Source organism: Artemia sp. Qi Xiang Cuo, chromosome 2 (genome assembly GCF_049724085.1).
Source record: "Artemia sp. Qi Xiang Cuo chromosome 2, ASM4972408v1, whole genome shotgun sequence".
In the NCBI taxonomy this organism is placed as follows: Eukaryota; Metazoa; Arthropoda; class Branchiopoda; order Anostraca; family Artemiidae; genus Artemia; species Artemia sp. Qi Xiang Cuo.
In genome coordinates this window covers 20897400-20909877 of record NC_142795.1, presented here as the reverse complement: position 1 = coordinate 20909877, position 12478 = coordinate 20897400, and the positions used below count along the sequence as shown (strand labels likewise).

General features: G+C 34.7%; 1 protein-coding gene across 2 annotated transcripts in view; it reads left to right on the top strand.

Annotated features, from left to right (window-relative positions):
• LOC148954990 (uncharacterized) overlaps positions 1 to 12259 on the top strand; it is a 36365-nt gene extending 24106 nt beyond the window's left edge. For both annotated transcript variants that reach the window (XM_089108012.1, XM_089108011.1), the window contains exon 5: positions 10154 to 12259. In XM_089108012.1, coding sequence (XP_088964138.1) covers positions 10154 to 11545 — 1392 coding nt within the window. In that variant the 3' untranslated portion in view covers positions 11546 to 12259. The remainder of the gene's footprint in view (positions 1 to 10153) is intronic.
• The last annotated feature ends 219 nt before the right edge of the window (positions 12260 to 12478 follow it).

Here is a 12478-nt window from a genome sequence, read left to right as displayed (position 1 = left end):
AGCCTCTTGGTTAATATTGGTAAAATATCACAGGAAACTTATAACACTTCAAACTCAAGTATGTAGAGATAGATCTTCGTAACTATTTAAAACTTACTAGACAATAAATCTTTGAGACTCATTACTCAATGTAGCTCGCTCGAATCATAAATCTTCGAGGCAATCTAATATTTCAGGGTAAGTCTGTAATACCGTCTCTATTGAGGTGCGACCCTCCAGTAAATGTATAATTACAGTTTTGCAATTATAAAAAGTAGATACATAGGTACTACGTATTACGTCTTTTTTTCAGGCTCGATGTTAAATGCAGTGTAAAAAAAACATAAAAACTATAATTCACTCATCTCACAAATCTTTGCAACCCCTTACTATCCGACTATAATTTGGTTTTGTATTTATAAAATGTAGTTACAAATATATGTATTACGTCTTTTGTTTCAGGCTTGAGATTAAATGCAGTATTAAAAAAAAACTCGCAACAATTCACTCAGCTCTCAATTCTTCGCCATCCCCTACTATCTCAGAGTAAGTCTAAAAGCTGTTTGTGCTGTCTGTAACGACGTCTGTGCTGCACACTGGCCGCTGTCATTTGTTTTCTTTTTCTTAGTCTTCAACAATTTTTTTTTATTATTATTAATTAAAAAAACAGTTTAAAAGAAATAAGTTTTCACGGAAAAATAAATAACTCCATTAAAACAAAAAATAGCAAATATCAAATAAAATAATCTACCAACCTTTAAACTGCCACAAACCAACATCAATAAGTAAATGAAACTCAAAATAAACAGAAATCACAATAAATAACCGAGTCGAACTCAAAACGAGCAAAAATTAACATAAGCTGGGCTCAAAACCCCTATGCCTTCTCAAGGACAGAACATAATTTGCACTTTACTGAAAAAAAATAAATGTTCTTACTTTTATAACTTTAACAAACCAAATAATATTAACATTTTGATAACTAAATATCAGTATATGTATATTAAACTGACAATGCACATTCATTTGTATTTTTTTCAGAAAAGTGCAAATTATGTTCTGGCCTTGGGAAGGCATAGGGGTTTTGAGCCCAACTTATGTTAATTTCTGCTCGTTTTGAGTTTGACTTGGTTATTTATTGTAATTTCTGTTCGTTTTGGGTTTTATTTATTTATCGATGCTGATTTGTGGTAGTTTCACGCTTGGTAGATTATTTGATTTTATTTTTGCTCATTTTTTGTTTAATGGAGTTCTTTACTTTTCTTTAAAAAACTAATTTTCTGGAAAAGGTTTTTTTTGATTAATTTCTGTTCGTTTTATATTTACATAGTCTTTCCAAAAAAAAAGAATATAATGCTCTCAATTTTTTCGTTTTTTTAATGCTCTATAATTTCGCCTAATGTTAGTATGCTGGAGAAACATTATCAGCAATGTTTAGCAGAACGCGTCCTTTTAAAAATATAGAAACAAATAGTAGTATGTAATTAATCCTTATGCCTCCACTAGTTGACCTGAAATGGAAAACTTGGTACCATTCGCAAAAAAATCTGTTTACTTTCTTTGATAGCTTGGATACACTTACGCTATTTTGATTTGGTTGAATTTTAAGAACAGAAGCAGCCCCAAAAGTTTGAACATAATACCCTCAGTCAATCTTGGGATACTGCTGAAATGCCTTATTGGGAATTAGCATTAACACAGTGCATTTTGATTTTAATCTTATGGCAACATTTAGTTTTTAAACATAAAGTCAAATGGGAGGGTGGGCGTGGGAGGGAGATTAGTTTCCCTCAAAGCACTTTCGAATATTAAAAAGGGTATCAGCCCTTTCTATTTTCAATCGAATGAGCCCTTTTCGAAGTTCCTACGAAGACTCCTTCGATACAAAGTGCCCTGGTCTAAGCAGCAACAACAACAAAAAAATAACATATTATACCCACATCGATCTTTACTATAAAAACATCAAGCCTTTCGATTACTTTCGACTATTAAAAAGGGCACTAGGGCTTTTGATTTCCAGTCGAATGAGCTTTTTTTGAGTTTCTACGACAACACTTCCTATAAACACCTTATATGCCCCCAGGGAGTGAATTACAACTCCTACCCTAAGGGCTGTGAGGGTGGTTTTCATCCTCTAAGATCTAATTTCCAGAACTTTCAACTACGTTAAACAAAATGGCTATCTCAAAATTTTGATTTGATGTGTCTGGGAAAATGGTGGGCGTGAGAGGGGCATTAGTCTTTCTCCAATCACTTCTAACTATTAAAAAAGGCACCAGCCCTTTCAATTTCCATGAGCCCTTTTGAAGTTTCTACGACAACGCTTTCAATAAAAAACTTATATGCCCCATGGGATAACTTACAACCCTCACCCTGGGGGCTGTGGGGGGGGGGGGTGTGTCATCCTCACAGACCTAATTTCCATAACTTTCTACTACGTTGAACAAAATGGCTATCTGAGAATTTTGATTGGATGTGCTTGGGGAAATGGTGGGCGTGGGAGCAATTACTCTCCACTCACTTTCGACTATTAAAAAGGGCAATGTCAATGTCAAATCAAATGAGCCCCTTTTGAAATTTTTACAAAAACTTTCTATAGAAACCTTATATGCCCCAAGGGTATAACTTACAATCCTTGCACTGAGGGCTCTGATGGGGTTATCATCCTAAAAGACCTAATTTCCAGAATTTTCGACTACGTTGAACAAAATGGATATCTCAAAATTTTGATTGGATGTTTTTGGGGAAATGTTGGGCGTGAGGGGGGGGTTAGTTGCCCTTCAATCACTTTCGACTATTAAAAAGGGCATTAGCCCTTTGAATATCCAATAGAATGAGCCTTTTTTGAAGTTTCCTCTTCTAAAACATATTTTCTATCAGGAAATCAACTACGCTAAACAAAATGGCTATCTCAAAATTTTGATTGGATGTGTTTGGGGGAATGATGGGCGTGGGGGGGGGCTAATTACCCTAGAATCACTTTCGACTATTAAAAAGGGCACTAGCCCTTTGAATTTCCAATCGAATGATCCTTTTTTGAAGTTTCTACGACAAAGCCTTCTATAAAAAACCTTATATTCCCCAAGGGCATAACTTATAACCCTTCCCCCGAGGGCTATGGGGGAGTGTCCTCCTCAAAAAGATATTTTCTATCTGGAAATCAATTACGCTGAACAAAATGGCTATCTCATAATTTGCACTTTACTGAAAAAAATATAAATGTTTGTACTTTAAATCAAATAATATTAACATTTTGATTACTAAATATCAGTATATGTATATTAAACTGACAATGCCCATTCATTTGTATTTTTTTTCAGTAAAGTGCAATTTATGTTCTGGCCTTGGGATGGCATAGGGGTTTTGAGCCAAACTCGTGATCATTTCTGCTCGTTTTGAGTTCGACGCGGTTATTTATTGTAATATCTGTTGGTTTTGGGTTTCATTTATTTATCGATGCTGATTTGTGGTAGTTTCACGCTTGGTAGATTATTTGATTTTATTTTTGCTCATTTTTTGTTTAATGGAGTTCTTTACTTTTCTTTGAAAAACTAATTTTCTGGAAAAGATTTTTTTAAATTAAATTCTGTTCGTTTTATATTTACAGAGTCTTTTCAGAGGAAAAGAAAATAATACTTTAAATCTTTTCTTTTTTTTAAGAATTTATAGTTTGGCCTGCTGTTTGTATGCTGGAGAAAAATTTTCAGCAATTTTTAACAACATACACCCTCTTAAAAATCTGGACACAAATAATAGTTTCTAATTTAGTTTCATACCTCCTCTAGTTGACCTGAAATGGAAGACTTGATACCTTTCGCAAAAAAATCTGTTTACTCTCTTTGATAGCTTGGATACACTTACGTTACTTAGATTCGGTTGAATTTTAAGAACCGAAGCAGCCCCGAAAGATTGAACATAATACCCTCATTCGTTCTTGGGACACTGCTGAGATGCCTTATTGGGAATTAGCATTAACACGGTGCATTTTGATTTAATATTCTGGCAACATTTAGTTTTTAAACATAAAGTCAAATGGGAGGGTGGGCGTGGGAGGAAATTAGTTTCCCTCCAATCACTTTCGACTATTAAAAAGGGCATCAGCCCTTTCTATTTTCAATCGAATGAGCCCTTTTCGAAGTTCCTACGACAACTCCTTCGATACAAAGTGCCCTGGTCTAAACAGCAACAACAACAAAAAAAATAACATATTATACCCACATCGATCTTTACTATAAAAACATCAAGCCTTTCGATTACTTTCGACTATTAAAAAGGGCACTAGGCCTTTTGATTTCCAATCGAATGAGCCCTTTTTGAGTTTCTACGACAACACTTCCTATAAACACCTTATATGCCCCCAGGGAATGAATTACAACTCCTACCCTAGGGGTTTTGAGGGTAGTTGTCATCCTCTAAGACCTAATTTCCAGAACTTTCAACTACGTTAAACAAAATGGCTATCTCAAAATTTTGATTTGATGTGTCTGGGAAAATGGTGGGCGTCAGAGGGGCATTAGTCTTTCTCCAATCACTTCTAACTATTAAAAAAGGCACCAGCCCTTTCAATTTCCAATCAAATGAGCCCTTTTGAAGTTTCTACGACAACGCTTTCAATAAAAAAAACTTATATGCCCCCATGGGATAACTTACAACCCTCACCCTGGGGGCTGGGGGGGGGGGTTGTTATCCTCACAGACCTAATTTCCAGAACTTTCTACTACGTTGAACAAAATGGCTATCTGAAAATTTTGATTGGATGTGCGTGGGGAAATGGTGGGCGTGGGAGCAATTACTCTCCACTCACTTTCGACTATTAAAAAGGGCAATTTCAATTTCCAGTCAAATGAGCCCCTTTTGAAATTTGTATAACAACTTTCTATATAAACCTTATATGCCCCCAGGGCATAACTTACAATCCTTGCACTGAGGGCTCTGATGGGGTTATCATCCTAAAAGACCTAATTTCCAGAACTTTCGACTACGTTGAACAAAATGGATATTTCATAATTTTGTTTGGGGGAATGATGGGCGTGGGGGGGGCTAATTACCCTACAATCACTTTCGACTATTAAACAGGGCTCTAGCCCTTTGAATTTCCAATCGAATGAGCCTTTTGAAGTTTCTACGACGACGGCTTCTATAAAAAACCTAATATCCCCCAAAGGCATAACTTAAAACCCTTGGCCTGGGGGCTGTGGGGGAGTCTCCTCCTCAAAAAGATATTATCTATCTGGAAATCAACTACGCTGAAAAAAATGGCTATCTCAAAATTTTAATTGGATGTGTTTGGGGAATGATGGGCATGGGGGGGGGGGGAGGCCAATTTGCCCTCCAATCACTTTCGACTATTAAAAAGGGAACTAGTCCCTCGAATTTCCAATCGAATGAGCCCTTTTTGAAGTTTCTACGACAACTCCTTCCATACGAAGTGCCCGGGTATGGAGAAGAAAAAAGAAAAAAAAGTAATACGTTGTGCCTACATCGTTCTTCACTTAGGCAGCGCTATCGCGCTGCCTATGATTATTAATACAGGCTTCACGGCTCTATCACAGATGATGAAAAATTTAGCTTTCCTTACTACTTCAAAGTGGTTTCACATAAATTGGGGTATATTAATGTTCGAAAAAACAAGTAAGAAGCTACGATACACAACATAGAAGATAATTAACCGGCCGCTTAGAGACCACACCGACTAAGCATGACAATACGATAAAGTAAGATAACCTAGGAGTTCTTTTGCTGTTTATTTAAGATTGATACTTCTCTCTTTTAATTTGTTTTGAGGCTTGTCTGTTTTGTACTCTTTCGTGAGTCTTCCTCTACCTTTTTTTATTTTCTTTGCACTGAGGTTGGCTGAAGTTCTTACTTGCTTTTTACAAATTTATCCAGTAAATTATCTTCTATGTTGTGTATGGTAGCTTCTTACTTATTTTTTCGAACATTAATACACTCCAGTTTACGCAACAGAACTTTGAAATAGTAAAGAAAGCTAAATCCGTTGAAGACTATAAAGAAGAAAACAAATGACCTTGACAAATTGCTAGATTAGATACTAGATATAAAATACTCGATTCCTTAGGTCTTAGTGACAGGAAATAAATTATACAGTAAGGCATTTTTAGTAACATGGCAAATCTTCTAAACGAATAGACTAGAGACACGGTTATCAAAAACCTAAATATACTTAGTAGCTTCTTCATTTAGCTTTTTTTTGTCAGAATTATCAGGCTAATGATATCCTGTCTGTAATGATGCGTTTGCTGTTCCTGCATGTAATACTGTTTATGATTTTCAATTCGAATCTTATAACGCGCATTTCGTAGCTCCGCTTTTATGACGCCCTCTGTCGTAAGGCTAAATTTGAAACTGCTGTTTTGAGTCATTCATTGTGCCGTCCTATATCAATATTAGCATTTTTTTTTTGCAAAAAACTGATCATCGCTGTTCAACTGCATACGCAGAGATAATCTCAAAACAAATTCCATTTGAGAATTTACGGGATTTTTATTGTATTACGTTGAAAGTTCTGCGAATTAGTATGTGTATTCTGCAAATTATTTTTGCAATGATTTTTTTTGCAAATGATTTTTTTGGTTCGTCATTTGTTACCGTACGTTCAAATCTGTATATATATTTTGTGTTTAAATTTCTGTTTAATAATTTTGTAATGTACAACCTTTAGATTCTTTTTATTTAAGCTAAACTACAGTATATTCTCTCTGATTTTCTTTTAAAATTTTTTAGTTCTACAGATTTCGTCTAAGGTTTTTCTTTGTATTTTGTGGTTGGTAGAAATAATTAATAGTCTATGAATTTGAGAAGCTTTGTATTAAACCAAGAATTCATTTCTGGCGATACCAGGTACTATATTTTTCCTGCCTACCATATAGAAATGTCGTAAACCTTAAAGAAAAATAAAAATATAACATGTTTTTGTCCCAAAAATTCGGGTCATAATTGCAATTTTTACTGCCATCTACATTTTACAAAGTAAGAAACTGATGCTAGCAGATGCTAATTTTTCGCACTTAACTGTCTAACTGAGGGTGTATTCGAGACCACAACTATCATGATTATAATTAATTATTTGTTGTTGCTTCCATTCCTAGACCGGCGGTGCTAACTCATAGAAATGTTGATGGCTGTGGGGGGATTTAAAAAAAATAAAGGCACAAAATAAAATTATTTTTCAAGTCTAGGGAACGAGGGGACCGGCATTTTTGTTTTTTTCAGTACCTTTCTTATTAAAAATACCAAAAAGTATTGTTAAAAACATACAGGGGGGGGGGGGAATAGATCCGTTGTAACCGTTTCGTTGCTGAAGATGAACCATGAACATTGTTAAAAAATATATGTCATTTCTGTCATTATTGTTGGCCTACTCCCTTGGCCTACTCCCTACTACCTTGGATAAGTCCATCACTTCTAAAATCTATCAAGGAAAAAAATAGACGGTATAAAATAAAAATGAAATACCCCTCAGCTCATAATGTACAGCGATTCAAAAATTATAAAAATTTGCTAGTTAAAACTCTCAGAAAAAGTGAAAAAATGTATTATGAAAATGTATTTAAAAAATCTGATTCACCTCGGACTACATGGAAATTAATTAAGGAAAAAATTAGAAACAATATTAAAAATCCACACCCTGAAGTGTTCATAAATGAAAATGGTGTTGAGTTGAAGGGGAAGGATGTTGTTGCAGAATATTTTTGTCATTATTTTTCTCATATTAGTTCTACCGTTGAACTGGAATCCCCTGAATCTCCATCTCATTCATATAAAGAATATCTCCCGCCATCCGAAAATTCCAGTATGTTCCTGACCCCTGTCACTTTCGGTGAGTTCCTTAAAGTAATTATGAATCTAAAGAGTGGTAATTCTCTAGGTCTAGATGGGCTCTCCACAAATATTCTGATAGGAACTTGCATGTGTAATCCACGTCCCGTTGCTTCATATTTTAAATGCATCTATGTCATCAGGGATCTTTCCGGAAGTATGGAAATCTGCACGAGTTATTCCAATTCATAAGAAAGGTGATAAGACAGATATATGTAACTATCGCCCAATAGCTATTCTTTCCCCTATAACTAAGGTTATTGAAAAAATTATTCAAAAAAGAATTGTCTCGTATTTTGGTAAAAGGAATTTATTTACTAAAAATCAGTTTGGATTCAGGGCGGGTCATTCTACTGAATAAGTTATTGCAGCGCTAATTTTGGAGATTAATGATTCATTAAATGATGAAAATCATGTATCTACTCTTTTCTATGATATAAAAAAGGCATTTGATATGCTAAACCATGAAATTTTATTGGAGAAAATTAATAATGCAGGTATTAGAGGTAAAGGCCTAGATCTAATTAAATCTTACTTGCATGGTCGAAAAATTCAGGTTGAAGTAAATGGGCACCTGTCAAGCCATATTGTTATTGATGATACTGGAGTCCCCCAGGGATCAGTATTAGAGCCATTACTATTTTTATTTATATAAATGATCTTTCGAGGTGTTTACCCCAAGATAGTAGTTTAACAGTAATTTTTGCAGATCATACGGCGGTGACAGTAAAAGCTAAAACCCCATCTTTCTCGGCTGAGAAAATGTTGACAGTAATGATTTCTTTGAATAAATGGTTTGCATATAACTACCTGGCTCCAAACTATTCTAACACAGAATTAATGATTTTTGGGCGGTCACAGCGGGCAGTAGATAAAATTACCATAGCAGAGTTAATTGTAAATCAATGTAGGATAAAAAGAGTAAATTCATTTCGTTACCTTGGGATTATTCTTGATGAGCTTTTATCTTTCCGTAAGCATTCTGATTATTTGAGATTGAAACTTGCCCATAACTTAGGTTGTCTTCATAGAATGAAACATGTACTTTCTTTTTCCATCCTTAAAATTTATATCATTCTCTAATTGAATCATATTTTAAATATTGCCCTGTAATATGCCTCAACACATTTATGGTCCATCTCCAACCTCTTCAGATAATTCAAAATAAGGCGGTTAGAATCCTGGGTACTTTTGTTCATCGCCCAGTGAGGCTTCAAAATCTTTCAGAAACCCAAACCTTATATCTTTTTCTCAATATACTTAATCTCAAACAACTGAAAGACCTGCATACAGCAATGTGGTATTATGATATCCAATCTTCGGCAAATTATTTCCATGATCTGGGCATAATTGAGACTCCCATTTCTCCTGCCCACCACGTCCACTCCAAGAAGTATTGCCTTCCCCCAATTAAATCTGAAAGAGCTAGATTCTCAGTCAGATACCAGATTCCTCATATTGCAAATACATTTAATTTAATAGATGTGTCCCCAAGATTCAAGAGCCAATTTTCTTTGAAAACATATTTCAAAAATTGTTCTTTGCCTGGATGTTGGGATTGGTGAATTTGGATTTTAGTATGAAATTTGTTGGGGTGTTCTCGCGCTGGGGTGGCCTCCTCTGTTATCTCCTACCATGTGTGTCTTTTTTTTTTCATTATTGATATGCTTTATTTATTATTTCGGCATTTTTTTTTTATGTTTTTGGCCGACACACCGAGCCCTGCTCCCCGTCGGCCAGTTTAGAAAATTATTTATTCATGTAATTTGTTTGTTAAATAAACTTATTCTTCTTCTTATTATTCTTCTTCTTCTACTCTTTCTGAATTGAATTTAAATTTTTTAGTTTTCTCATTTGTTGTGATTGGCTAATTTGATTTTAATAATTATTTTAATCAGCTCTTGCGGGAGACATAAAGTTTAGGAATCAAATTCTGCACTTAGACAAATTGGGGCACAAAAAGGTACAAGTGTTGTAAAACTTGACCCGCATTTGGTGCATTATACTAGGCAATGAATGGTCATTTATATCTATAAAAAAAAATCATCTGCATTAAGAATAAATTTATGCAGTTAATATTTAAATATCGTTAAATAGAAGAATTGCTTAAATGAAAGTTAGAAACGGTTCGTGCTTACAAATACTTGCACCAAAGATGGGAGGGGGGAGGGCCCATACGGATAGGTATGAACAACACTAAAAAAATGGGCCTAAAAATGTGTCTTTAATGAATAAGATTGGGTATTAACATTAAAAAAAAAAAAAAAAAAAAATCTTGGTCAGGTAGTATACTGCGTATTGATGTTTATTTCTAACTTATTCTTTTCTTTTTAAGGTAAAAGAGATAGTACATCATGAAACAAAGAGTAACTCCGATAGTGATGACAATGAATTGTCTTCCAATGAATCAGCACTGGACAACTCAGAAACCCGATATAAAAAAGGGAAACCAAAAAAGGGAGAACAATTATTAACCTTGGGGAAAAATGATCCGATCCGACCTACAAGACATGTGAAACTGAGTCTCGAAATGAGGGAAGAAATTGCCAAATACGCAATAGCTAGTTCATTTGCAAATTCAAGCAAAGTTTATTCAGAAAAGTTGAATGTACACCTCTCCACTTCAACGATACGAAATTTTGTGGCTATATTTCGTAAGCTAACGCCATCTTTGAAAGATGAAATTGGTAAAAGTATGGTTCACAATGGATATATTAAAACATGTGAAGAATATTCAAAATGTCTTGGTTTTAAGCTAAGTATACAATTAGCAAAATGTTTACAGGACTATTATATAAAGAAGAAAGAAGGCGTGACGGAAACTCTCGCAAAAAATTCAAAAGGGAAGCTGAAATTTTGTCAGCCCAGTCGTTTAATGATCGGACAGTTTGCAGTGGAACACGGATCAAAGGCGGCAGTTGAAGAGTTTAGTAAACGGTTTAAAAGGAGTATACCAGAAGGAACGGTACGAAAATTCAAGTGGGTTTACATGAACCAAATACCCAGAAAGAACTTAGGACCACCTAAAGATCCGCCAGAATACCCAAAGCTACCCGCATATCCTGGGCATCCTCAAGAGCGAGCTTCTGAGCTATTAAGAATGTCCAATGTTGAACTTAGAGAGGGCGATTCTGAAGTTAAGACTGTTACTATGAAAAACGAAAGATATGTAACATCCCAAATGTTAGATTATACTCATGATGATTTATGCGCGCCTCTAGGATCTAATCCTAAAGATATCCCAATTTTTGAACATCTAGCACCATCTTCTCGCCAAAATTTAGTTTCCTATTATAGATGGCCTTTTGATGCCAGCGCCAGTAATTCTTCATCATTACATAATACTGTGACCCAGTGTACACAAGTAGAAGAAACATTTTTGAAATCTCCTATAAATTTAAGTGTAGATGACAGAGTTGAAAATTCAAGCACCGTGAATGACCAGACCCAAAATGCCAATAATTTGGCAAGGATTGCTATTGAAGAAAGTGGTAATAGTTACAAAGGAAAACAGGGAACGAAACTTGGAAGAAAGCCAATTATTCCCGAGTATGAGCCTTTCATTAAAAAAAAATTGTTAGAAATTGCAAAAAATGGTGGTCAGGTCTCAGAACGTATTGTTCTTCAAATTGGTAAGCAAGTTGTATCTGCAGTGGATCCTGAACTGTCGAAAAAAATTTCTATTACTTGGGTCAAATCATTCCTGAGAAGAATGCGGAAAAGCTAATATACTTGTATCTCGTGATTTCAGAAGGACACCTTTGAGACCACTGCCATAGGCCCTAAAACAAAAAAAGGTAAATACAATTAGTATCGTGAAAGTAATGGGAGGGGGGGCGCAGATCCCCTCTCCTAAGAAAAAATTCCTAAAAGAGGTCATACATGCCAAACTACACGGATAATGTGTCATCTTTTAATGAGAGCTACTGACTGTATGCAATCTCTATAATTTGTCGTACTCGCTTGTCTTTATAGGCCTACTTCTGGCATAAAAACGTCTACTCTCTTATGAGGATCATAAACCTTCTGGTGCTTCAGTTGTCGTTTTTATCTCTTTGGACACTCTTCAGGGATCCGTTGTATATCATAGTATGATTTTTTTCAGAATAGTGATAGACTGGGATTTGTGGAACAATTATGTAAAGTATTATAATCCATCAGTATTGAGATGATCGTTTCCCCCTGCATTTTAATTATATTAAAGCTTATTCTTTACTTCCTTCAAGAATGCAATCATTTTCATTATTGTTATTATTATCTTCATTATTATTATTATATTCGTTTATATTATTACCTTCTTTTGATGCAGAAATTTTCAGTAAATTTAAGCTTTGCCATTTTGGCTTTGATGCAGAATCAAAATTCGAAGAAATCCCTTGGTACGTAAATAGGTATTTTATGGTTTGTTTTTATATTTGAAATAAAATATGTAAGAACTTGTTATCAATGTCAAGGTATGTCACGTTTTTTTTTCATTATTGATTATTTGTTTTTTTTAGCAGTGATTGCAATGTGTCTCAATTATATAAATCTCAAACTTCTATCGCTTTTAATTCGTATTTGATATACTGCATACATTTTACTATTTTATTCTTTATCTTACTCTGTTTTGTGTTTTACATGACGAACGTTTAAATCGTTAACGAAAAAGAGGTTCAGG